At 48.3% G+C, this 26721-nt stretch overlaps 1 protein-coding gene across 2 annotated transcripts in view; it reads right to left on the reverse strand.

Annotated features, from left to right (window-relative positions):
* Positions 1-7903: 7903 nt before the first annotated feature.
* The window catches only part of DCLK3 (doublecortin like kinase 3), a 29910-nt gene continuing 11092 nt past the window's right edge, over positions 7904-26721 (reverse strand). For both annotated transcript variants that reach the window (XM_059664237.1, XM_059664238.1), the window contains exons 2-5: positions 19849-21707; positions 10188-10320; positions 9439-9606; positions 7904-8508 (exon numbers count right to left, since the gene is read on the reverse strand). In XM_059664237.1, coding sequence (XP_059520220.1) covers positions 8270-8508; positions 9439-9606; positions 10188-10320; positions 19849-21707 — 2399 coding nt within the window. In that variant the 3' untranslated portion in view covers positions 7904-8269. The remainder of the gene's footprint in view (positions 8509-9438; positions 9607-10187; positions 10321-19848; positions 21708-26721) is intronic.

Genomic DNA, 26721 nt, shown 5'->3' on the forward strand with positions numbered 1-26721 from the left:
AACATTAATTTTATCATTGCTCTTGAATATATATATATATTTTTTTTTTAAATAATCCTACGTTTCTATGAAAATTGAAGCTTTTGTTTTTTTGCAGCCCACGTCAACTTAAACTTTATTTGCCCCATGTTAGCCTTTGAGTTTGATGTGCTTGCCTTAGACCCGTGGTTGGCAAACCATGGCTCGTGAGCCACATGCGGCTCTTTGGCCCCTTGAGTGTGGCTCTTCCTAAGCCTTAGGAGTACCCTAATTAAGTTAATAACAATGTACCTACCTATATAGTTTAAGTTTAAAAAATTTGGCTCTCAAAAGAAATTTCAATCGTTGTACTGTTGATATTTGGCTCTGTTGACTAATGAGTTTGCTGACCACTGCCTTAGAGCAGTGGTTCTCAACCTTGGCTGCACATTAGAATCACGTGGGAATCTTTTTTAAATCCTGATTTCTGGGCCTCATCCTCCGGAAATTCTGTTTCTTTGTTACTAATGTTGTGGCCCCACCCCATTACAAAGAAACAGAATTTCCGGAGGATGAGGCCCAGAAATCAGGATTTTAAAAAGATTCCCAGGTGATTCTAATGTGCAGCCAAGGTTGAGAACCACTGGTTTAGACTGACTGGTCAAGGGCCAGAGCAGGAAGGTCTCACGCCCCCACCTTAGCACTGGAATGAACCCGCCAGCCTGCAGGTGTGAGGCCGGGAGGCAACCAGCGTGGAGAAGCCGACTGACTGCCTGCATCAAGGGGAGGGAGGGTCCAAAAGTCTCCCCGCAAACCAGCAGCTGCTAGGCTGGGGAATGCACGGCTTTCACCGCCGCAAAACAGAACCAGGGACCAAACCGCAGCCCAGTCCCCTGCCTGGGCTGCACTGGGCTAAACTTGGCCGACTCGGCCCAGATGAGGTCGTTGCAGAGGGGGTGTTTTCAAAAGATTAAAAACCAGTAAACACACTGCAGTGCAATACCAGCAAATGACATCCAAAGCTGACCAACGTACCTGGTCCTTCCTGCCGGCGCCACTGCGGTTCCGAGCGTCAACAGCACCACCTGCTGCCCAGACTGCGAAAAGTCTGGCTTGTTTCTCTCTTTAAAGCCATTATTAACACAAGGGATTTAACCTGGTGGGTCTCGGGTGCATGAGCACGCTGATGAGGATCTGAAGTGCTCCGCAAGGGTTGCGAGCTGTTTGTACTTGTTTCCGTTTTCATGATAACATGAAATACGTAAAACAAGCAGATGCCAGATCGCCGGAATGATGATGGAAGGGAAATCATCCCACCGGATTCCAGGCCTTCCTTTATTTTGCATTTGTTAGGACTGGACTTGGAGGCTGTGTCAGGTGCTGCTGTTTTCATTGTTAGCGAAACAGAGCAGAGGTGAACTATCTTCTCAGGAAAGCATTTCTACATAGAAGCCAAAGGATGCAGCTGTGAGTTTCATCGTGACCGTAGAAACGTGCAGAAAACTGAGTCATTGCCGGCCTCACGATGGTATGAGCACACCTAACCCATCAGAATCTGAGAACAGGAGGAAGCTTATGTCCAATGCAAAGACCACGTTGTAGAAGCAAAACAAGGTCCATCTTGTTGTGTTGGTGTAGATTATTAATGTCGCTTTCTTTGACGTTCGTTTGTCATTTTGTTTTCTTTTGTGGCTGAATATGAATTATAAGGATAAGAAATATCTACTAGTATTGTTTGAAATACTTATATTATATAAAATGATTTACTTCTAACTTCTTCTAACCCAGTGGTTCTCCACCTTGGCTGCACATTAGAATCACCTGGGAATCTTTTTAAAATCCTGATTTCTGGGCCTCATCCTCCAGAAATTCTGTCTGTTACTAATGTTGTGGCCTCACCCCAACATGTGAAGGTGCAACCTGGGAAAACAAGGTGAGAGAAAGTGACTCTTCAGTCCCTCAGAGCCCTCAGAAGGGAGGCCTGTGCAGAAAGCTTGGAAAACACACACACACACACACACACACACACACACACTCTTAGAAGCAGCAAATGTGGGACTACATGTCCCATGGTGCCTCTGTCATTTTCTTTCTTTTTAAATTTTTATTGAATTTATTGGGGTGCAATTGGTTAATAAAATGTAGGTTTCGGGTGTACAACTCTATAATGCGTCATCTATCTACTGTATTGTGTTCACCACTCAAATCAAGTCTCCTTCCGTCACCTTTTGTCCCCCTATACCAGCCGTGGGATCCGGCCTGTTTGAAATGAACAAAACTAAAAAAATAAAAATTAAAAAAAAAAGACCGTACCCTTTTATGGAATGATGTTTACTTTGAATTTATATTAGTTCACACAAACACTCCATCCATGCTTTTGTTCCGGCCCTCCGGTCCAGTTTAAGAACCCATTGTGGCCCTCAAGTCAAAAAGTTTGCCCACCCCTGCATACCCCCTCCTACCTCCCTCCATCCCCCTCCCCTCTGGGAATCACCATCGTGTTGACTGTGTTTATGAAATTTGTTTTTAATCTCTTCACCTTTTTCACTCAGCCCCCCAACCTCCCTCCCCTCTGACAGCTGTCTGTCTGTTTTCTATCTGTGAGTCTGTTTCTATTTTGTTCATTAGTTTGTTTTGTTCATTAGCTTCCACAGATGAGTGAAATCATATGGCCTTTGTCTTCCTCTGACTGGCTTACTCCCTTCTGTCATTTTCAAGGGAGTCAGCAGGCAGAGCGGGGAAAACAGTGATGTTCAGCCCTTGAATGGTTTTTATGAGGTTGCAAACGCCAAGCCAGGCAGCTTGAAAGCAGCTGCCTCCCGGTTACAAAGGCCGGGCCCCTCCCAATTCCAGGCAGGGGACCAGCTCTGCCGGCTTTTCACCACCTTCTGTTGCTTCCCTGGCGGGGATTTTTACCCCTGAGGTCAAGTTTGAAGAAAGAAAAGCAATACAAGGCATCGCCCTCCAATCGGGAGGCTCAGCTCCCCCTCCTTAACAAGAGCTCCTTGTTGGTGCCCTTGGGCAAAAGCCAGGCCTTTTATAAAAATAGAGTCCAGCTTTGCTGATGCACTTTGGGGAATGGAGACTCTTCTTGAAAAAAAATGTTTTTGTTTTTTGTTTTTTAATGAGTGCAAAAGTGAAGAGCCGCCCAGGGCCACAGCCAGCAAGAGAGCAGCTGGGCCTCAAAGAAATGAGGAAAAGGAAACTGAGAGCCGCCTCGCAGGTCAAGGGCCACCATCATTTCTGCTGTGATTTTCTAGCTTCTGAGGCTTTGTCCACTGGCCACGTCTCCACAGCCAGAATCTGAGCTGCAGAGCAATTTTAATTGCTGCTGATGACTGAGGTGGGTGAGGGAGCTGGGATCTTCTTTGTGTACATCTGTCCGTCAGCCGCAGAGGTGAGAGCCCGACACTCTGCTTCTGTGTGGCGAGATCTGTCAGGAAATAGTAATTGGCGGTTCATCCTTCCTGCATTTCCCCTCTTTTCCCTTCAGTTCAAGCTGGTTTCGGGGCACATGGCAAGACAGAAAAGAGAAGTAAGCCATAGCCACCAAGATGAAGTAATAGTTTAATGCAACCGTTTTAAAATTAAAAATAAAAATCTATGATTTTTAAGGTGGCTGAGGGGGATTCCTCATTCACTTCACCCTAATCCCAGCCCAGCCCAGGGGGGAATTTGGAGACCAATGGAGGATGGGGGTGGGGGGGAGTTTGCAGAGAGAAAAGGAGGAAGAAAGGGTTCTCCCCGAACCATGGGCTTGAGTGAATAGAAAGAATTCTATAGGCTCTGGGAGCCCCTGAGATCCAAGTGGGGACTCAGTGAGGGGTCAGAACCTCAAAGAAGAAGAATCAGTGTGACCAATGGAGATAAGACCATGGACAGTTGTACAATCGACTCCAGGCCCTGGGGTGGTAAGGAAACAGCAGAGCAGTGGGCTGGGACTGTGGGGGTGTCAGTAGTCACCCCATGGGACCTGGCCAGTAAAAGATGGTAGTCACAGGACCACCCTGTGACTTGGCATTTCATAGGGCAGTAGAGCTGGGAGCATACAGTCAAAAAAATAATTCATTGGACAGAAAATAAAATTATGCAAGGACGGTTGCACACCTGTGGTTTCAGACTAATATAAATGTCCGCCATATCCACGTAGAGAAACGGATTAATTAGGCAACTTGCATTAAGTCAAAAGATTAATGAGGCAACTTGCATTTAGATTCAACTTAAAAAAAAAAAGAACTGGATGAATTTACATGTGATGGAGAAACATGTCAATTTCAAATGACATCCTTGGTCTGGGGAAGAATGCTCATTAAAATCATATTTTTCTGTTTCCAGAGTTAACTTCCATGATGCTCCTGCATAAATCTCTCTGTCAAATGCCTGGGGGCCTTTGGTGATGGCTGACGTAAAATGAGAGCAATCACATGCCATAGGTGGCCCCCCACCCCCACCTCCCACCAGAGTTCTTTTGGGAAGTTGGAGCTGAGGATTTATCCAGTGTGCTTCCTTCTGTCGGATCAGGAGAGGGACCAAGATCTCTCAAGTGAAATTTCCTCTCAGATCATGATGAAGTTATTGGCTTTCTGTTGACATAAATTACACAGGCTATCTCAATAGATAAAGCATCCTTTTCTCTCTGCGGCACGGTTTTCATAATAGCAGCTGGGTTTCTCAATGTAATTTTTCTTAAGGTCAAATTTTCTTCGCCAGGTATCGTCAGTGATATGAGACCTGTCAGAACAAATCTCGGTATACCTTTATATTCTCGTATTATTCAATTCCCAGATAAACACGGAGAAAAGCAATACACCAACAACAAAATACATATCTGAGGCTTCTCTGTACAGTGTCTGTGTAAAACAGAAAGAATACAACCCAAGGGAAAGAGACAGGTCCACCATTTATTCCAAGTCCTATCGCTTCCTGGAAAATAATTACAGAGTTTCCACTGTGACTGATTTCCAGATTCTAGGACACCATTACTGTAAGATACACCCTAGATTTAATAAGAGCTTTCAAAGGGAAAAGGAAACTCTATTAAGTACTTGTCAATTTAAACTGCACTCCAACGGAAGAAATGCTGAAATATGGAAAAGCATCCATCTTAGAATGAATGAAAAACAACCATGGAGATTCAATTTTATAGCAACTCAGTTTTGAGTATTTCCCATGGAGGGATGGCCATGGTGATCCCATCTGGGACCAAGGGCAAGGCCATACAACTTGGGAATATGGAGTAACAAAAGAGCACTGTCTTGAAGTCTAGAGCTAGTCCTGAAGGTACTACAGGAATAGTATTTTTTAATATTTTTAATTGATTTCAGAGAGGGAGGGAGAGATAGAAACATCAATGATGAGCGAGAGAGAAACATCAATGACCGGCTGCCTCTGCCACACCGGGGACTGAACCCGCAACCCAGGCATGTGCCCTGACTGGGAATCAAACCATGACCTCCTGGTTCATAGTTGATGCCCTACCACTGATGCCCAACCAACCGGGCAAGAATAGCATTTTTAACAGCTATATTGAGGTGTAATGGACACACAATAAGCTGCACATACTGAAAGGGTCCCCTTTGATAAGGTTTGACATATATACACCCATGGATCCATTGTTACCTTCAAGGTAGTGAACATGCCCATCACCTCCACAGTTACCCGGTGTTCCTTTATAACCCCTCCCACCTGCCTCGCTCCCGGCAATCCTGATCTATGTTCTGTCACTGTAGACTGGTTCTCATTTTCTAGAATTGTATATAAATAGAACTATACAAAACATAGACTTTTTTTTGGTCTGGTTCCATGTAGTCAGCCAAAACTTTGAGTTTTGTCCACGTTGTTGCATGTATCAAGAGTTCGTGTCGTTTTATTGCCAAATAGTATTCATTGTCTATACACTCACCAGGTTATGGACATTCCAGTTTGTTTTCACTTTTGAACTACTACAAGTAAAGTACCTGTGAATATCTGTACAAGTATTTGTGAGGACATATGCTTTCATTTCTCTTGTAAACAGCTAGTAGAATGGCTAGGTCATAGGGTAGGTACATGTTTAACTTTTAAAGGAGCTGCCCAATTGTTCTCCAAAGCGGGGGAAGACCATGTTACACCCCCAACAGCATGTACAAGAGTTCTAGTTGCTCCCAATCCTTGCCAATACTTGATATGGTCCGTCTTCTCATCATAGCCATTTAATTTAGCCATTGTAATAGGTGTAGGGCGCTGTTTCGTTGTGGTTTTGATTTGCCTTCCTCTAGTGACTAACGATGGAACTACAACTTTTAGCAAGTGGAAGAAGACTAAACCTGTGCAGGGAGGCCCAAAGGAGCGGACAGGGATGCAAGAAGAAAACCAGGAAAATGGGGCATCACAGACATCAACTGGAGAAGCGACTCAAAAAGAGAGTGGTCAATAGAATCAAATGATGCTAATGTGAAGACCAAAGGTTCTCGTTTGGATCTCAGCCTCTGCTGACTTTATCAAAAGATGTTCCAGTAGCAAATCCAGCTCCCAGTCTCCTCCTCCATTTTCAGAATGAGCACCATTGCACTGCCTGCTGGGTGGCAGCTCTTCGGGTATCTGAGTCCCACTCTGTGGGGCCCCTCTTCCGAGCCCCTGAGGTTAAAGCACCAGCTGGTACCCCCTTCCAGCAGTTCCAGGTTTCAAGGAAGGTCACAGGCCCGGTTTTCTGGGAAGCCAACCCTGAGGTTGAGATGAGCATGCAGGCAGGGTTTTAGGGAGTGGTCCCAGGGTCATCACCTCTGGAAGAGAAAGGAAAGAAGCAGGACAGGGCGAGGGAGAAGTTGGCTGGGATGCTGCCTCAACCCAGGGCTCAGCCAACGCTTACTAGGAGAATGGCCCATCAGCATTGTCCCCACTGGTCACACCCTACATGGACCAGTCACTGGATGGATCTTGCCCCAGGAGGGGGGTCATCCTCGTAGACAATGACCGCTGAGCTGTCAACCAACAGCACCAGCAGCTTATCCCTTCAGTCTTGAAGCGGGATCTGGCAACACACTGAGTGTCCAGGACAAGGGGTTTCTCCTCCAAGTTTCTAGGTTCTACTCACCCCAACCTCTGCCCTTGGCTCCCCACCTAGGAATGGAAGAAGTTCGTATCTCTAAATTATTTCAGAGCCTCCTTCGTGCTTCTGCATTCTCCAGCACCTGAGCAATTCCTTCTACTAAACTCTCTGGTGCTACACCTTTGCTCCTGACTGACCTACCTACCCCCCCACCCCACCCCTACACCCCCGCAAGGGGGACTCCAACACTGGTAGGGAAGGGAGGAGAGGGCTGAGAAACCCGCACTTTGTGACTGATTCTGTGCCCTACTGACCAAGTTACATATAACCCAGAAGGTCAGTTTGGTAAATAATAGCATCATGTTTTGCTCTCAGCTCATGCACACTCCCAGTGTCATCTGAAAAGACCAATGTTTTGGCCCAGAAATCTGGATTGAAATAATCCGGGAACAGGCCCTCTGTGCCCTACGTGTGTCTGCCCTGCAGGTGGGAACAGGCCTGAACCCTCTTGAGCTCCTTCGAGCCGGAGCGTAATCCATTGGCCGCATGTCTGACACATTAATGCACTAAGTGGCTCCCTCGAGATCTGCAATGTTAACACAGTCGCAGCCTGAGTGCCTAACTTCACGTAGAAGTGACTCCGGCTCAGGCATAATTGGCTTAAAAGCTGTCCAAATGGGTATCAAAAGGGCAAGAAGGAAGCCACGATTTCGTCTTTCCATTCTTCGGACTGCGCCAGGTCTGATTTTCAGCTAAGACTGGCATGCTCCTGACTGAGATAAACAAACAGACCTCGCGGTTCATCGAGTGTCCATCACAACGTGTCTATGCAGCCATACTGGCACCGGGAGGCGTGTCTAAACCGGGCTTCCTTAGCTCCCACCACCAGCGCTGAGAAGGAATCAGAATAGGACCCACTTCAGTATTCAGAGCACGTTTTATTAACACAGAAAGACTACGATTCACCTTATTAATTTCACAGGGGGCACTGCGACCCCGGAAAGCACCACTCATGTCATACACCATGAACTTGATTACAAGGAGGAAACAAAACACATCATTATTACCAAAAACTCCATACTGGTAACAAGTCTTCCCCTCCTCACCCCCCCCCCAAAAAAAACAAGTATTAAAGGCTTCAAATATGCAAATCTAAAATATGTTCCAACATTTAACGTTAAGACTCAAGTTTCTCTTTTAAAATAGACTGAGCACCTCTCCCTCCCCTGATTCTCCAATCACGAGAAGAGAAGACGCCCTTTGCATTGCGTTTCTCCTAAAGTTCTATCCTCTGTCCTTGAGCAGAACCGAGGGCTGAACAGGGGCCGGAGGCGGAGACCACGGGGCCTGCTGGCTCCGGAGGTGGCCCTCGCTGCCCGGGGACGCCTCCTTGCGCTCCTTCCCCAGGTTGGCTGTGCTGGTCTTTCCAGCAGTTTCGATCCAGGGGTGCTTAAGAACTTGGTGGGCCGTGTAGCGCTTTTTGGGGTCCACCACCAGCAACCGGCTCACCAGGTCTTTGGCAGCTGTCGGAGGGAGCGAAGGAGGAGGAAAATGAGACGAATGCAGGTGGTTCTGAATTTCTCTCCCCCCTCCGTGCACTGAACCCGAACATCTCCCTTAGCACCACGTGCCTCCCTGGAGCAGCTTTGTCCGACGGAACCTTCTGCGACCACGGAAACCCTCCGCCTCTGTGCTCCACGCTGGGACCACGGGGCGTTTGAAACGTGGCTAGTGCGACTAAGGAGCTGAATTTGTGTCGCACTCACTTTTAACTCGCTCACATTTACATTTACACCGAGGTAGCCCCGTGCAGCTGGGGGCTACCCTGCTGGACGGAGCAGCTCTACAGGGTGTTTGTTCATTTCTCCCCAGCGTCGCGGGCCAGGACCACTGACAGCCATGGCGCCCAGCGCAAGGGGACAAATAGAGGCCACATCTGTCTACATGTTTTCCATCTGTTAACCAAGCTATCACGGTGTTAAATGAAAGATGAGCGTTCTTCCTTCCAATGTGGATAAGTAGGCCTTCCTACTGACAACATTAAAGAACATGTATGAAGAAACCTAAGTAGTAAACAGTGCAAATTCACAACTAATTTCATTTACTGCCCCAAATCATGAGTGATTCTGGAGAGAGGTGGTGACACCTGGGGGGCCAGGGGGCAGGCAGGGAGGAGGAAAGATTTCTGGTTCTCCCAGGCTGGCTCTCTGAGCCTCCTCCTCCAATCTCTCGAGAATACCAGCATCACTCCTTCAGGTCCTCAAAGGACGCAGGCTGATGCAGCAGGAGATAAAGGATGAAGCGCAACGTGTGGACAGCCCGCCCTGTGCAGGCGCTGCGGGGGGCGCTGCGCTCTCCTCACACACCCGACCTAGACCCTGCTCACAGTCAGAACCCAGAGGGGCTCCAGTCCTGCCTCCCCTCTTCCCGAGCGTGGAGGCCCGGAATCTCACCCTCAGAGATGTTGTCCCAGTAAGGGGCCAGGAACTCGAAGTGGCCCAGCTGGATGATGTCAAAGAGCTCGTCCTGGTCCCTCTCCAGGCTGCGGAACGGGGGGAAGCCGCACAGCAGGATGTAGAGGATCACGCCCGCGGCCCACATGTCCACCTCCAGCCCGTAACCTGTGCAGCGGAGGCAGAGACACAAGCGCAGCTGAGGCCAGGCTGGATCGGACGTGATGAGATAAGCGGTGGAGAATCATGGCTCAGGCCCCAGAGGGCCTCAGCTCTCTGCACGCGAGAGCCACTTCCAAACATGACTGCCAGCTCCTACCAACAAGGGGTACACACCAGGGTGACTCAACGTGTGGTCCTCAGACCACGGCCCCTGTGTGACCCCTTATTACTGGTCTGTCATGAAATAAGCACAAGACATGGAAAGGAAACATCTGGAAACTCTCATTTGACATGGCTATGACATCCAGCTGCACGCCCAAGGGACACACAGTGGACAGGGTATAGATCATCAGTTCAGGGTTGTGTAACACACGTGGTCAGTCACACGTGGTGTGAGCGATGATCCCTGATTTAGAAAGAGTTCTCATGCTTTGGTCAAGGAGAATAACTTCCAATATTCCCATTAAAACCTAAATGCCAGCTTAGCACCCTCTCTAAGATCCTTGTTCCATACTGAAAGAATATAAAATATGAAATATTAAAAAATGAAACATTAATCAGTAAGTGAGCAAGAGTCCCCCACTTACCTTTCTCAGAAAGAATTTCAGGTGCTACGTAAGTTGGGGTCCCGCACACGGTGAACACTGGTCTCACCACGTGCTTGGCAAGGCCGAAGTCAGCCAGCTTCAAGGTTGTCGATTTGTCCTCATTCCTCTGAACCTGTAAGAAACCCAAATCCCCAAACCACCAAAATTGTGATGAGAATAAAGAAGGAAAACTCATGCAACAACAAGCGTAAGAGGTCAAGATAACAAACAATGAACCTACACACCCTTACAGTTTAGCCCAACACGGATGAACCCAATTTGATCCCAGTGACGGGTGCTCACATTTTCAAGTAACAAATTAATGAGCTGGATTTTATACCATATTGCCACACGTGGCTGTTTAAATTAAAAAACCGAAATTTGGTTTCTCAGATGCACTAACGGCATTGAAAGTGTTCAACGGCCATCGGCCATCGGTGACTAATGGCTACAAGATTGGACAGTGCGAGTGCAAAGCATTCCCATCACCACAGAAAGTCCTGTTGGGCAGCACGACCTCGAACAAGAACCAATGATATTGGGAGTACAGACAGTTTTAGTGAGAACTAGGAAATGCCTGTGGGCAATGCAAAGTCTGGGGGGGGGGGGGGAATAGTAATTAAAATGAATAAGTAGACAAACGAACAGTGGAGGGTTGTTAAATACCGGCCCAAATTGGGGGGAGCAAGGGAAAGGGGTGATTTAAGAATCAAACAGGCCAGGAGGCTTGAATTCCAGTTCCAAGACTTGCAGCTGGATGGTCTTGGACAATTTCTTTACTGATCTGAGTTTCCATTTTCTCATTTGTTTAAAAAAAAGGAGGGGGTGAAAATTCCCAGCAAGTAGGAGTTCCATTCAGTGTCTGTAATCTGCCCTGCTCAGTGTTAGCCCTAGAGCAGGGGTGGGGAACGCCAGGCCTGCGGGTCGTATGAGGCCCGAGAAATCATTTGGTCTGGCCCTCCCAAGGCAACTGCAGGCAGGACTCGAAATTCAGTAAATCTCAGAGCTTTTCTCATAGCAACGTAAATGTATATGAAGTGAATCATATTAAGCAGAATGATGTTATAAATATCCAAATGGCCTGTGGCAGAAAAAAGGTTCCCCACCCCTGCCCTAGAGTGACCAGCAGTCCCAGAGTGCTGGGGACTCAGGGGGGTTCCCGGATGTGGGGCTTTCATTTTTAAACTTTCATTAAGAGACTTTTATTTCTAAAACAATCTGATGGCTGTCTTAGTTTGCACATAATAAATCTTTTAAAAAGTAATGCTATGGGACTGAGATTTATGCTTACATATTGGAACTGACCATCTGGGTTCTAATTGTTAATATTTTTGCATGAAGGTGAAAGAAATTATGTCTGGTTCTTCCTTTAGATGCCACTTCCACCAAATTTTAGAAAGGGTAGAAATAGTGATTAAAAAATAATAATAAAACAGAAAAGACAGCGACCCTCACTCTGAAATGAATACAGAGAACTGGCTGCTCTCCCGTGTTCTCGTTAAAATACGTCCCACCCGACGAGTCTCCTCCCTTCCGAGTCCAGCTGGCTGGCTGTCTGACCTCTGGTCAGCCGGGTTCATCTGTCCTATCCTTCTTCACCTCGAGGTATCTGCGTGCTAGTTGATAGGAAAAGGTGGCTCTTAACCCCAAAGAAATCAATCTCAGGAGGTGAGCTTAGCAAGTGTTTAGATGACCATGCAAAAAATAATAAAGCTAAAGATACTGATACAGTTCAAATAAAAGAGAAATAACCAATGAAGGAGCAAACCTAGCATCTCTTACAGCAAGTAAAAGGCCCATCGGTGCCCCTCCCGGACCCTGCCCAGCCTGAGGAATTTGTAGCAAAAGCTCTTTAAAAAAAATTTTTTTAAAATATATTTTTCTTGATTTCAGAGAGGAAGGGAGAGGGAGAGAGAGATAGCAACGTCAATGACGCGAGAGAATCATTGATCTGCTGCCTCCTGCCCGCCCCACACTGGGAATCAAACAACCTGGGCATGTGCCCTGACCGGGAATCGAACTGTGACCTCCTGGTTTCATAGGTTGATGCTCAACCACTGAGCCAGGCCAACCGGGCCGCAAAAGCTCTTTCTGTAACACATGGTAAAATGTACTGGCTCTGCCTCCTGCTGCTGCAGGCCTGCCTCGGATCCACCTCCCTCTGGTTCTCTTGGGGGCCTCTGGATGGGCCTTCTCACCTCCTGCAAAGGAAACTCTCTTTGCTGGAGTATCCAGTGTCATGTGCCAAGCACAGCCTCAAAAGCCCAACTGTCGGGGTCCAAGCTCCAGCTCGCCATTTCCTGGTCAAGTAACTTGCACTCTGTGTGCCTCCATTTCCTCATCTGTACAATGCGGATCGGCATGACCTTATGGGACTGTGATGAGGATGAAGTGAGCTAACATCTGTAACATCAACAGTGCCTGGCACCTAAGAAGCACAATACATACAAGTATTTGTCAAGTAAAACCATATTTTTTTAGCCACGGAAACAGTTCACCTCTGAAGGCCAGGACTGACTCAGGCAAAATGAGCAGCTCAGAGAAGCTGGCATGGGTATCGCCCTGCTCATCACAGAACCTGCATGCTCAGGCCAGCGGTGCCCTGAGGAGGTGACGACCACACAATGGAAAACATACTGGGATGAGCCTGGTGATGATGTCACCCAAGGGAGAGACCCAATGGGGCCCCAGGAGCTACAGGAGAAATTGCCCACTTGTCTACAGGCACATGTTCTCACATCTCTAATAAAACTGAGCAGAGGTTTGCAAAGCTCCCACCAGCACTCAGGAAGGGGGACAGGAGGACAAGAGGGAGCACTCTGGCTCTCCCTGTGTCCCATCAGGGCACAGCGACACCCCAAAATGCAGGGGGAGTGGGGCATCCACTCCCCACACAGGAGTAAGTTCTCTGCACTCGCCCTGCCTCCGGCCAGTGAGCTCACAGCTCTGTGAGCAGATATGTCTTAATTACTGCGTCTGAGTCACCACCGGCCAATCTCATCAATGTCTCCATAATTAACCCAGCCAAATGGAAAGGCGTAGACGTAGAACGAAAATGCGAGTCCGCCTTGGTGCGCGTACAAGACAGACATGGCCCGAAAGCAGACCAGGGAGGTAATTATTAGAATAATTTAGATTAGAAAATTGAGTTTGCAAGGGAAGGACAAAAAATAGCCCGCTGCCTCGAGTTTCCAGATGGATCGTCTACATTAATCACATTTGCCGGGTGATTGTTGAAAAAATATGTCCCTCACAAATATTTGCAAATATTCCCAAACAAATGATCAGCATTGAAAGCATTTGGCTGACTTCATACACTGAAATAAACATGTGAAATAACAAAATCACCAAAGGGTTCTATTAGCCCTGAGATGCAGGGAGAGAAAGCTACATGACTAACTTCACTAAAACAGCTCATCTTCCACTCGTTTCCAAGCATTTACCTCCCAGTTTGCCACCCCTAGAAGCCAAAACCCCTTTTCCTTGGTCTTGTCACTTCTGAGAATGTGTACTGTTCTTTGCTAAAATGCTAGATAAGCCCCAAGTTCTCACCACCCCTCTGAGTTACTCACCCCCGAGTTTCTCCCTCGTGCATACACAGTGCACAGGTAAATAAGCTGTTGTTTTTGTCTTGTTAATCTATCCATTGTGAGCCTACTTTCCAGGGCCCCAGTCACAGAACCTAGGAGGGTAGTGGGAAAAGGTGCTCTTTTTCCCCCTCCCCTTAACCCTCCTGGGCCAGGTTTGGTTGAGGGCCTGCCCACAGCCCCAGACCTTGCCCTCACCCCATATCTCCATCTCTCTGATAGTCTCCGATCTATCTAAACTCACTGCTCTGGGTCGAGGGCCTTCAGGGGCTCTGTTTCCAGTTACCTCTCTCCTAAGGGTGTTCGAGATTAATTTGCACAGAACTGTAATGACTATTGACCCATCTGCATTCTTCACTCCCTTTTCTTTTTTTTAAAATATATTTTTTATTGATATCAGAGAGGAAGAGAGAGAGAAACAGCAATGATGAGAGAGAATCATCTATTGGCTGCCTCCTGCACACCCCTACTGGGAATCGAGCCTGCAACCCAGGCATGTGTCCTTGACTGGAATCGAACCCAGGGCCCTTCAGTCCGTAGGCTGACGCTCTATCCAATGAGCCAAACCAGCTAGGGCTTCCCTCCCTTTTCCAGCCACACCAAAGCACCCTGCCTTGAATCAAGGTGGTCTTTATTGTTTACATAAGCACCAGGTAACATCTGGATGGTCTCACAGCTTCAAAAGGAGTCATTACTTTTCTAACAATTAGCCCCCCTTCTCTCCTTCAATGGTAGGTCAATGTTAAGGGTGATCTTGTCGTTATCATCTCTGAACAGAAGGGGGCAGCAGAATACAGACCAAACAGCAAGCATCTGCTAAGAAAAAAAGTATTTGATGTGGGTAAGGCTTAGGTATCTTTGCCAAAATCTTAATTGATCGTGCATGGTTCCTCCGACCTCTTCCTCCATGGTTCCCTGTTCAACTGGCTATGAGGACCAAACTGATCATAGAAAGCAACTCATATCAATATTCCTAAAAATCAATTTACATTTCGACAGCAAACAATACTGTAATATAAAAAAATGGCTGAAAAAAATAAGTAAGGACCAAGTCTCCCCTGGGATCTGACTCATATCAGGTCCATGAAATGCCTTTGGAGCCTCCATATCATGCGAGTCTTTTTTAACATCTCATATCCATTCCACAAGCATTAATTTCTGGCCGAGGCCCTAGAAATAGCATAGTAAATGAAACAGGAAAACTTCTTGATTTTATGAAGCCCTCTTTCTATTAAAAAATAATATTCAAAAAACATGTAATTTCAGGTAGTGATAAGTGTTATAAAAAAAGAAAAAGTGAGATAAAGGCTATGTTGTCTAGTATGGTATTCATTAACCACAAACCACATTTGCTATTTATTTTTAAATAAGATGTAAAGTTCAAGTCAGACTCTCAAGGTACATTTCAACAAGTGCTTGTAGAGCTAGTGGCTACCGTACTAGGCACTGTAGATATAGGACAACTCCATCATCACAGAACATTCTATTGGACAGTGGCAGGGGGGTGGTATTTTATAGGGTAGTCAAGGAAGGATTCACTGAGAAAATAACATTTGAAAGAAATATCATATTAAAATCTGAGGAGTGAGCTTCTCAGGTGAAGGAAATAGCAAGTGCAAAGGTCCTGGGGCATGTTTGGCCCAATGAGGAACAGCCACCGAGGGCAGGGCTGGAGTGAGTGAGGGGTGAGTGGTTGGAGTGAGGCTTTGAGAGGACGACAGAGGCCACATCATGCAGGGCCTCTAGGCCATGGAAATGAACTTCAGCCTCTATTCTGAGTGCCATGGGAAGCCAACAACAGCTCTGACCAGAGGAGTTACAGGTTCTGATTTTCATTTGGAGAAGGCCAGTCAGGCTTCCGTGAGGAAGACGCTTCGGAGGAAGAGGACAGACCAGTGAGGAGGTGACTGCCAGTCTCAGCAAGAGGTGACAGTGGCTTGGGCTAGGGCTTGGGCTTGGGTAGTGCAGTGAGGTGTGGAGAAGGTCATACTGAGGGTAAAAATAAGACTAGAGAATGGACTGACTGTGAGGATGAGGGGAGAGAAGACACAGGGGCGCCTCTGAGGTTCCTGACCCCCGAGCAGCGGGTCAGCGGTGGCCCCATCTTTCTGACGGACAAGGGTGGTTTCAGTGCAGTGTGGGGAGGAGAGCCTGGCTGGAGTTCAGGAGAGAATGAAACGTGGAAAAGAGCAAACGGTGAGTAGAGACACCTCTATCAAGGGTGTGCATGTGTGCGCGTGTGTGGATCATAAAAATGAGGCAGCAGCTGAAGGGGCATGTGGAGAAAGCAAAGGTTTGTTTGTGTTGTAAGTTGGGGATATTACAGTATGTTTATTACAGTATGTGATGATGGACAGGAGGGAGGGAAAGCATCTGAGAGATGCCTCGTCCGATGGGATGAGGAGGCCAACAGGTCTCATTCCTTCCAGCCCTGTTTCCAGGCAGGAACATGCCCCTGTCTGCCCTTATTCCGGGACAGATATTCTCAAAGGACCTTGCTCCTGTCTGACATCTCTTCAGGCTCCCCCCACACACGCAACTGGCTCAGCTTTCTTTGCCGTATGTGATATCTCGGCTGTTGGCCATAAACAACCTGGCCTGTCCACTTCCCACCCTGCGTGGGTGATCTGGCATCATCGCCTCTCCAGCTCCTGTTCGCTTCCTCCCTCCTCCCAGGGCCCGGTCAACACCCCACAGCATATCCCAACCCTGCCCAGCGCACACTGGCAGGGGAAGCAATTAACAATGACATTTCTGCAAGCAGGAAATTCTCATAATTAAAACTTACTTCGCAAGATCTCAGGAGTCTAAATAACCCGAAGGGGGAAAGAGGGCTAGCATCCTGTCAGGAGATGCGATCTGCAGAAATAAACTCGGTAATACAGGCCTCACATTTTTTATTCCAGAGCCCAATTACCAGATGTAAATATTTCTGTTGATTAAGACAACAAAAATAAGCTTGCTGTCGTCATTAAGAGCTCTCAGTGTCTTCAGAAAGTCTCTAAAAGCAGCAATAATTGCGATCAGCCATGTAATCCAAAGTTAGTTCTCACATAATCATTTTTCTAAGCTTAGCAAATACAGGTCTTGAGACGGACAGTAACCATCCATTCAAGGAAGAAACAATTGCTTTGGTAATACAAAGCTCAACACGAGTGCAGAAGACTAAATCAGAGAATATTAACTGATGGACAGCTGTCACCCTGGAAACATTGACTCATATTAAACCTTAGAAGGCCCAGCGAGTTTTCAATATCATCATCCTATCAGCAAGTAGAGAGATGACAGCTTTCTAAGCCCAGACAATGAGCCCATAGTCAAATCCAACACAATCCAGATGTTTCTGAAAACCAGACAGCGCTGACATTAGATGGCATTTAGACTCCTGACACAGCAATCCGTTGAACTTTACTCACCCAGAGAAAGGACAAATGGTGAATAAATAGGACAGGTCTATTCATTTTTATAAATGCAAGCTGACAAAATTATCCACAGAGGAGAAGAGTTACTTATCTATTCCACATAAACAACTCTTGTATTTAGAATGAAAAAGTATAGCTACTCTCCAATTTTGCCTCTGTCTCTCTCAGAACACACACACATACAACACACACACACAACACGTAAACACACTTCACTGCCCTTAAGGGCACTAAAAACACATCTGACTGACCGTTAAATCCGTGAAGAGTTGCTAGGTGACTTCTCTGAGGCAGTTAGCTTATCCACACTAAACGTGTACCTTGCAGTTTTCTACTTCCTGAAGTGAACTTCTCCACGCAATCTACACCAGTGCTGACTTTCCATTTTAAAAACTGCTGACAAGTAAGTCCCTTCACACAAGTGAGAGTCTCTATTGCCCAAGAGACGGGCCAGCTCGACAGCTGGTTCCAGGACCTTGTGGAGAAAATGCAAGCTCAGGTGGCTGTCCCCGACAGAAAATGACCCTGGAAGGTCAATGATTCATCCCACATCCCGGAGAACTTGTACAGCTGGGCTACTGCTTTAGGAGGCACACGCCCAACATGTCTGGCTCATGAGACCAGCCCAGGCCTCTAGGCAGACCCTCTCCTGCTGAGACAATTGGGGGAAACATCAGAGGGGCAGTAAAGAGCACTATTCTGCTGCCGTTCCAAGTGGCCCTAATGAACAGTGGGTAGCACATCACATGTGGAGATTACTTGGGCTCATCAGACCCAGAAGACAGACAAAAAGCAAGTGAAGAAAGGATGAGGGCAATCAGCTCACACAAAAGTGAAATTTTTCACAGAAGAGTTATTTGATGGTAATTCAGACCACAGTTCTGTGAATGTGGGCAAACACAAGGTTACTTGACTTACTGGTCAAGGTAGATCTCATTTCACCAGATAATTAGCTTGACTCACTCACTGCTTCATTCTCCTGGGGGGAACAGTTTACGGATAGATGAATGCATGGGGATGGTGTTTCCAGGCTGGGTCTACAGCCATGGAAATGAAAGGAAACAGGCTAACTCTCTGACCAAAAAATAAATCATAATAATATGACTCATCAAGATCCTCGTCTCCATCCACGATTGCTGTACCTGCAGCAATCCGGCTTTGAGTGCTGACTCACAATACCCACCTTAACATCAGTTATGCTGATGTCATAACAATGATGGCAGCAGCCACTGATGGAATCCTCACTACTTCCCAGGCAGCAGGATATGTCTGCATTTATTCATTCATCCTGCTAACATTTAATGAGCATCCACCATGTGACAGAGCTACTCTAGGTTTCAGGGTACAATCTAAATAGAACCAAGTTCCGACTGTCCTAGAACTTTCTTCCCAGTAAGAGAAAGAAAACAGAAAATTAAATACAGCTGTACCAGACAGTGGTCAGGGCAATGAAGAAGAGAGTGGGATAAGTATGCTGTCCTAACAAGACCTCCAGGAGCACACTTCTGGTTCAGGAACACGCTGGGCCTACTGACTCACTGCAACAGGGAGCACACACAGCCCTGGGAGCCAGGCACCTAAGAAGAGGATGTTCACGACACTTATTGCAACACCTGGGCTGTGTTAGGTGATTAGGGGAAGGGGTCGAAAATAAAGCAGGATTTTGCTCTGAATCATAGACTGTCAGGAAGAGGGAGTGATTCTATGACTGGGCACTGTAGTGACTCTTAAATAGAAGGCAGTGAGGCAATCACTCCCAGTTGCCAGAAGGGGGAGATGTGGCCATGTTTGAGGTCTGGACAATCATGTTTCTATCTGCATCTGGAAATGACTAACAAGGGAAGATCTTGCATCTGTCTTGACCCATCATGGTCAGAGTGGCCTTAGCTGATGCTGATGTTCCGTGAAATTGTTTATTTCAGTAGGAGAGCACATTGCTGAGCGGGGGTGCCAGGCCGGCGGCCAGCTGTCAGGGCTGCTTCTCTCTCTCCTGCACTCAGTCCTCCTTCCACCTTCCAAGTCAGGTGCTACTGTGTCATTTTTCTTTTATAAACGAGAAACTAAGGCCCAGAGAGGGGAAGGACTAAGCCTAGAGCAAGCTACTAAGAAAGCCAGGATTCTAAGTAGGTTAGCTGATGAAACCTATAGAATTTTACTAACCTATGTCACCCTAATAAATTCAATTTTTTTTAAAGAGCAAAGAATTTTTTTTTAAAAAGTCAGTTATCTGACTCCAGGACCAACCAGCCTCTTATCCACTCCACACACAGATTCCAGCAGTGTGAGCCTTTTGAACTCCAGTGGCAGGAAGTTACCTCCAAAAGGGTCAGGGGTGGTTTCCGTGGGAGAGAGGAAACCGAGCCCGCAGGGCAAACGGCTACCAGTGGACACCCCGATACCTAGGCCAGAGTTCGTGCAAATGCCCAAGAAACAAGTCCACCTGATCAGTCCACCTGACAGGGATGAGGAAACATATTCCATTCTATTTAAATTGGAAGGTTTCTTTTTCAATAATCTCATCAAAACCAATCTATGTCAGCAACTTCTGAACTACAACCTAGGTCTTGAACACTGGAACAAGTAGGTTATGAGCATAAAGGTACTGTTCTGGCCGTAAGGGTAACAGCCATGAGGCAGCAGAGTCAGGCTTACCAGGAGGTTTTCCGGCTTGAGGTCCCGGTGCACGATGTTCTTGTCATGCATGTGCACGAGAGCCTTACACAAGTCCATGAGCATGAGGGCGGCGTCGCGCTCTGGGAACTTCACGTGTTCTATGATGGCATCGAAAAGGTCCCCGCCCTGCACGTACTCCATGATCAGGTAGATCTCCGTGTCCGTTTCGTACACTTCGTGCAACTTCACTATGTTGGGGTGAGAGAGGCTCTGGATAATTAAGATCTCGCTGTCGACCATGTCCTCCTTACCCTTGAGTTTGGCCTTGTCGATGATCTTCATGGCGTAGGCCTGCCTGGTCTCCCGGTGCCGGCACTCCTTCACGATGGCGAAGTTGCCGTCCCCGATGACCCGGCCGGCCTCGTACTGCTTCTCCACGTTGGCCGAGATGATGCCCGCGGGCCGCCGCTTCCGGCCACCGGGCCTCTCCGGCTTGCTTTCTTCTGCCCTCATCTTGGGCTCCTTTTCTACCCTTGCGGGTTGGTCATCTCTGGGAAGCATCTTTCTCCCGCCGGACACAGGTGGCTTTTTCTCCTTCTCTGCCTCCTGCTCCTCCCCTCGGGTCCTGGGCGGCTTCTCGGGGTCGGCTGGGTGCTCCCTGAGGAACCAGCCACCATGCTTATTCCTGGCATCTTTCTTCCCATCCCGCGGCCCCTCCTCTCTGACGGGCTGGGCTTCCGTGACATCCTTCTTGGCCTTGGCTGCTCCTTGCGGCTGACCTTCCTGACCTTTGGGGTCTGCGTCCTCTTTCTTGTCCGTGTTCTTGCTGGGTCTCAGCTCCTGAGTGGGGTTCCTGGGCCTGCTCCTGGGGCCGTCACCCTTCCACCCGTCCTCCCCGCCTGGAGAGTGGGCCTCGGGGGACTTCCTGCAGCTCCTGGTCCTCACCAGCTTGTCCACGTCATAGCGCGGGCCCTTGCCCAGGTCCAGCTCGCTGGTGCCCAGGGACAGCCTCTCCCTTTGCAGGCTCTGCCGAAGCTCCCTCTCTCTCTTGCACTTCTCACACCGGATGATTTCCCCCGAGGTCTTCTCGATCTCCACGCCCAGGTGCTTCTCCCCGCTGCCATGCCTCTCGACAGGGCCTTCCCGGGGCGGCTTGCCGCCGGGCTCAGGCTCCCGTGCGCCCCTCACCCACGTCTTCTGGGCCCTCGCCCCGTCCTCCAGCCCCGGCTCCATGGGGGTCTTCCCCTGCCGTCTGACGGCTGCCTTGGACCCGGCAGCCTCACCGCAGCTCTTGGCCGGCTCAGCCTCCCCACAGTGGAGTCCGCCTTTCAGAGCCTTGCTATAGAGCCTGCTTCTCAGCCTCGGAGAAGGGACCCTGCTCTGCTGGCTCAGCGTCAGGGCCCGGGCTTTGCTGGGGTACAGCTCTTCCATGGCCGCCTGAATGTTCTTCAACGTCAAGGGTTCCTTGCCCATGGCGATGAAGGCATCCCCTTCCCGGAAGAAATCAGAGACGCTCCGGATCTCCCTGCCCTTGAGGTTGAACAGTTTCCTCACGCGATCACTCTTCCACCGTGGGAAGCCCAGGGCCTCCGAGACGTCCGCCAAGAGCTGCTCGAAGGTCTGCACCGAGCGCCGATTGAGGAGCAGGGTGACCTTGCGCAGGGGGTGCCCACCCGGCTTCACCACGGTCACGACCCTGGGCTTCAGGGCGCCGTTCTCGGCGTGGATGCAGTGAAGGCCGTGCTGAGGGCTGAACACGGGCACCAGGGAGCCGCGGGGGCCCAGGCACGGTCTCTCCACGTGCCCCCGGCCAGCAGGCAGCCACGTGCCCTGCAGCTTCCGCTCCATGAGTCTGGAGCTTAGATATTTTAGCGAATGGTCACATAGGCCTCGATGTCCTGCCAGAGGAAAAGGACAACACAGTATTAGTCAAGATTGGGTTCAAGGAGCCTTTGACCTTCAGCAAGACTCTCCTAAAGGTTAGTGGTTCTCTAATGGAACCAGTAACCTTTGAGGATCTGCTTGAAATGACGGGGCCTTCATACTTCAGGTCTAATCGCTGTCTCCTCGGTGAGAGACCAGGTGTGGAATAGAATCTGCTTTGGGCCTGAGGTGGCTCCTGTAGGCCTCCCAGGGACCCCCCAGGTTGGACCACCCCTCAGGAGCCCATTCTAGGCAAGGCCTGACTCTGAGAACCCAACTCCTGCTCCCTAAAGTGAGGTGACCTTCAAGGATCCACAACTGAGAAAAAAGGTCCAAGGTTTGCTACCCCAGAAATACCACCAAGAGGTGAGAACATTCTGGAACTTTACAGAACCTTAATCTCACCCACCTCAACTTTTCTCAGCTTGACTTTCAACCCACTCACGGCGAGGCAGTCTGTGAAGAGGTTATGTCACAGTCTGAGACAGATCTGGCTTTGAATCCTGGCATGGCCACCGACTGTGTGTGTGAACTTGGGCAAAGTACTAACATTTCAGTCTTTTCATCTATGAAGTCGGGATGCTAACACTCTCCTCCCAGGACTTTTGTGAAGAATAAATAACAAAATGAATACAATTTACTTAGAGGACTTAACACACAGGCATAGTAATTGGCAGCTACTCATCCTGTCTACACCATCTAATTGTATGATCACTTCATCGGTAGTAACATCATCTATTGAGAAGGTAGAACCCCACTGTGCACAGCTTCACCTGGCCTCACAGAGCTCCTGGGCAAACAGCGGGGTGGGTATTTAAAGCTCTGATTGGGATTTCCTTGCCCTGGGGGGTTTAAGAAAAGAGTTGACAATTTCAGTCTACATCTAGAAAGTTCTCCTCCAAAAGGTTTTTTTCTCTCATTATTAAAAAAAAAATAAGGAAGGAAAGAAACCATTAATGTTCAGAGCATTTTGTTCATTCTCCTTGTATTTCCAGATAAACTGAATAAATGAATAAACCAAGACTCTGTGTTTCCTGATCAACTGTACCCAGCCAGAATAAACTAGAGACAAAAAGCGGTTAGATTTCCATTCCTCTCCAGGTCAGGAAAGGAAACAGGAAAATGACCGAATGTGTAGAGCGGCTCCCCATGGGCGGGGAGTTATTCAAGTGACCCCACAGGATCCATATGCCACGTCCCACGTGTAGGAACCTGCCGCCTGTGCCTCCTCGAAAAAGAAGCTACAAGTGACTTTTGAAGAACATTTGAATGGTGGCAAAGGCTCCTGTTGTGCCAGGATGGGCAACTTGACCGAGCATATTTACCCAGAACGTGTGGTTTTTTTTTCGTTTTTTAATTATAACATACAATCTGTTCTGCGATGATTTCCATCTAGACACAGGTGTCAGAGTAGATGACGAGTGGTGGCTGGTACTGATCTTCCCACGTGCCATAGATTTGTGAGCTTAACCATCCCGCTGACAGTGGCACTATTTATGGACATGGGTTATTCCTTTTCTTCTCGGGCTCCGTAGTCTGCCTCCGTATTTGTCGGAGAGAGCTGGTGCTGAGAGAGAGGGCTCCAGGAGCAATACTAGTTTGTGTTTCCTCAATGGAAAGATTGAAGGTTGCCAAGGAAGGTGACCTTCCAATGTATGTGCGCAAAGGAACCCGTGTTCTCATTTGTTATTCCTATGGTGCTTCTCAGAGTAAAACCCTCAGTACAGCCCGGCCATGTGCTCAGTGGTTGAGCATCAACCTAGGATTCAGAAGGTCATGGTTCAGAAGGTCCCAGTCAGGGCACATGCCCAGGGTTCAGGATGGAGGAGAGGGAGCAGTGTTTCAAAAGCCTGTAAGAGGCGCTGGGACCCAGGTGATGAGGTACAACAGAGTAAGCCGCACAGGCCCCAGGGCCCCGGGGGTGGGGGTGGGGGTGCGGCCATGTGGGGCCCTGAGGACACACTGACAGCCAGGGAACAGTAAGGGGAGGGGCCGTGAGGAGTGATAGAATGACCAAGGAAGAAGAGGAGCCGCGGTGTACCTGAGCACAGGTGACATCCTGCCCTGGGGATTCCGAGGACACTGGCTGAGGTCCCATGGGAGCAGGTGCAGCCACTGGGACTCCACGCTGGACATTAATATTAACGCGGCCTCGTTTGCTCCCAGGGCTGCCGAGGCCTCGGACATCCGGTGGCCACACAATCACAATCACAGTTCTCCCTTCTTCCCACTTCCAATCATTCCAGTACACGGAGCCTCTCCAGATGCCGCCCTGGCCCTGGTGTTGTCCTCGTGACACCTGATGCTGGTTCCCTTTGCCCGAAGCTTCCCGGGGTGTGGGGGGCGGGGGGGGGGGCGGGGGCGGGGAGAACAGCTTATCTTTCTGTCTCACCCCTGGGTTTACTGTTTCCTCCCAACACTCCCAGCTCACCCACGACCTCATCGCTGGGGTGTCACCGCTCACTCAGTAAAATTCCAAGAGGGCAGGGCTCCCAAGCCGGCTGCTGTTTCCTATGCCCTGGATTTTGAATCCCCACTGTCTGTGGCAGCTCAGAGATTCACGATAACCCTGACTTGGGCGAGTTTTGCTTTTCCCGGCGCTGTCCAGGTTGGCTCTTTGGACACGCCCCTTCGGAAGGAGAGCGGTGAGGACCCCCACCTGGGGCCGGTCTGCAGCGGACTGATGCCCGCAAGACTTCACCATGTTTTCCTTTCTGTCTCCACCGACCTGTGTCACAACAACATGCAAACACTGGGCTAGCTGACTATTTCCACGATCCATCCCCCCTATGGGTGAGGCTGCAGAAATCACTCAAAAAGCACTCCTCCATCTTCTGTGTGGAAAGACTGAGCCCATCTATCTCATTTCTCCATCTTCGTGCCTTGGTTTGGGCAGATCTGAGACTGATGTGAAGACCTTAGGAATCTCTGAACCATGTGTCCGTGCTGGGCCCTGAAACCCCTCACCCTCAGGTACCAGATGCCTATCTGAGGGGCAGGCAGACACCGCCACCACTTACTGTTGTCCAGAACAGAGGAGGCAAAGGGTCTGTGGTTTTGCATGATTTTGACTTCTGGATAAGACAACCTTCATGGCCTTGGCCGGTGGGGCTCAGTTGGTTGGAGTCATAGGGTCACCAATGGCTTAATTCCCTGTCAGCACCCATACACAGGTTTTAGGTTCAACCCCTGGTTGGGGCAGAGTGTACAGGAGGCAACCCATCAATGTTTGTCACATCAATCTTTCTCTCTCACATCGATGTTTCTCTCCCTCTTTCTCTCTCGCCCACTCTCACCCCCCTCTCTCTCTTTCTCTCTAAAATCAATAAAAACATATCCTCCGGTGAGGATTAAAACAAAACAAAAATAAAACACAACCTTAACATACAACATAAAATTAAATAGCAAGTAAAACTATGGGAGAAGAAATGTGTCCAAAAGATATATAGCTTTCATTCATATTCAGGAGAGAATACACATTTGAAAAACAGTGAGCCTGTTTATGTAAAATAATAATAAGGGAATATTATGAATAACTTTGTGCTCATAAATAAGATAACTTAAATGAAATGGACGGATTCCATGAAAGATACATATTACCAAAGTTGACTCAAGGAGGAATAAATAAACTAATAGCTTCCCCTGTGCTATTTATCTGAAGCTTAGGTACACCGTGGAAGAACTTTCCATAAATATTCAAGACATGGTCATTTATATGACTGATTGGATTCATGGGGAAAATTGCTTATGTTGAAAAATATATCCTTTGTAAATATCCTTCAATAAAATTAAGGGCAGCAATCCAACCTAAGCAGGATGCAAAGGAGAATTCTAAGGAGGATCCGTGTTCTAGCCACAAAGGCTGTGCGAGTGAAAATCTTTGCAAGTTAGAAATGAAAGGGCCAGTAGCCCACCACCCTCAATTTTCAAATGCACCTGCAGACCAGAGAGGGTAAGCAATCAGCCCAAGGCTACACAGCTAGTTAGTAAGAACTGAAAGAGTCCTTCCATAGATCCTCAATCTTCTTGAACAATGGCTCAGACGGGTGTAGGGGTGTCGTTTGAATCACGAAATAAAGCAAAGCTCACAGGATCATCCAGAGGAAATGGAGCAGGACACAGGCCCATCCACGGGCACCGATACCCCAGCAAAGCAGCCTCCGTTTAGCTGTGTCCTGATTGTTAAGCCAGCCAGAACCCCAACTGGACAAAATAAAGTCACACAGTGTTCCTGCAGCTGGCAATAAACAAGTGAGCTTTTCCCCGATGTCCCCACAGTGTTCTAAAAAAAACACTGATCTAAAAAAACAAACTCCCCAAAGTGTTTTAAGATTCTAAACAAAGAAGAGTGATGTTGGGGTAAAGCAGATTGTGGTGCAAACTTTTCTTCTTTTAGGAAATTCAAACTGGGCTTGGGTTTCCTCTTAAAGTAGGAGCGCAGCTGGCATGGCTCAGTGGTTGAGTGTTGAGTTGTTGAGTGTCGACCTATGAACCAGGAGGTCACGGTTCGATTCCCAGTCAGGGCACATGCCTGGATTGCGGACTTGATCCCCAAGTAGGGGGCATACAGGAGGTAGCCAATCAATGATTCTCTCATCACTGATGTTTCTATCTTTCTCTCTACCTTCCTCTCTGAAATCAATTTAAAATATATGTGTATATTTTAAAAGTAGGAAAGTCATGTACCATGACCCTAGCTGTAAAAAGGCATCTAACAGGCACCCCAAAGCTCTAGCAGTGGCCCCAATACCCACCTTGAGTGCCAGAGCCACGAGGGGCCTGGCCTACATCTCGGTGTTCATGTCCTCACTGGCATGGGGCCTGCACGGCCCCCACCTGCCCAGCTCCCAGGTGGCTGTGAAGACCGTAACGAAATGATGGACACAGGGGACCTGCATGTGGGAAGCACTCATGCTTGCTGGTTAAAGCAGATCGCCAACAGGGGCACCAAGGCGAGCCAGCCCCTCTGCTGAGAAGCCAACGCCAGAG

This window comes from Myotis daubentonii, chromosome 14 (genome assembly GCF_963259705.1).
Source record: "Myotis daubentonii chromosome 14, mMyoDau2.1, whole genome shotgun sequence".
NCBI lineage: Eukaryota > Metazoa > Chordata > Mammalia > Chiroptera > Vespertilionidae > Myotis > Myotis daubentonii.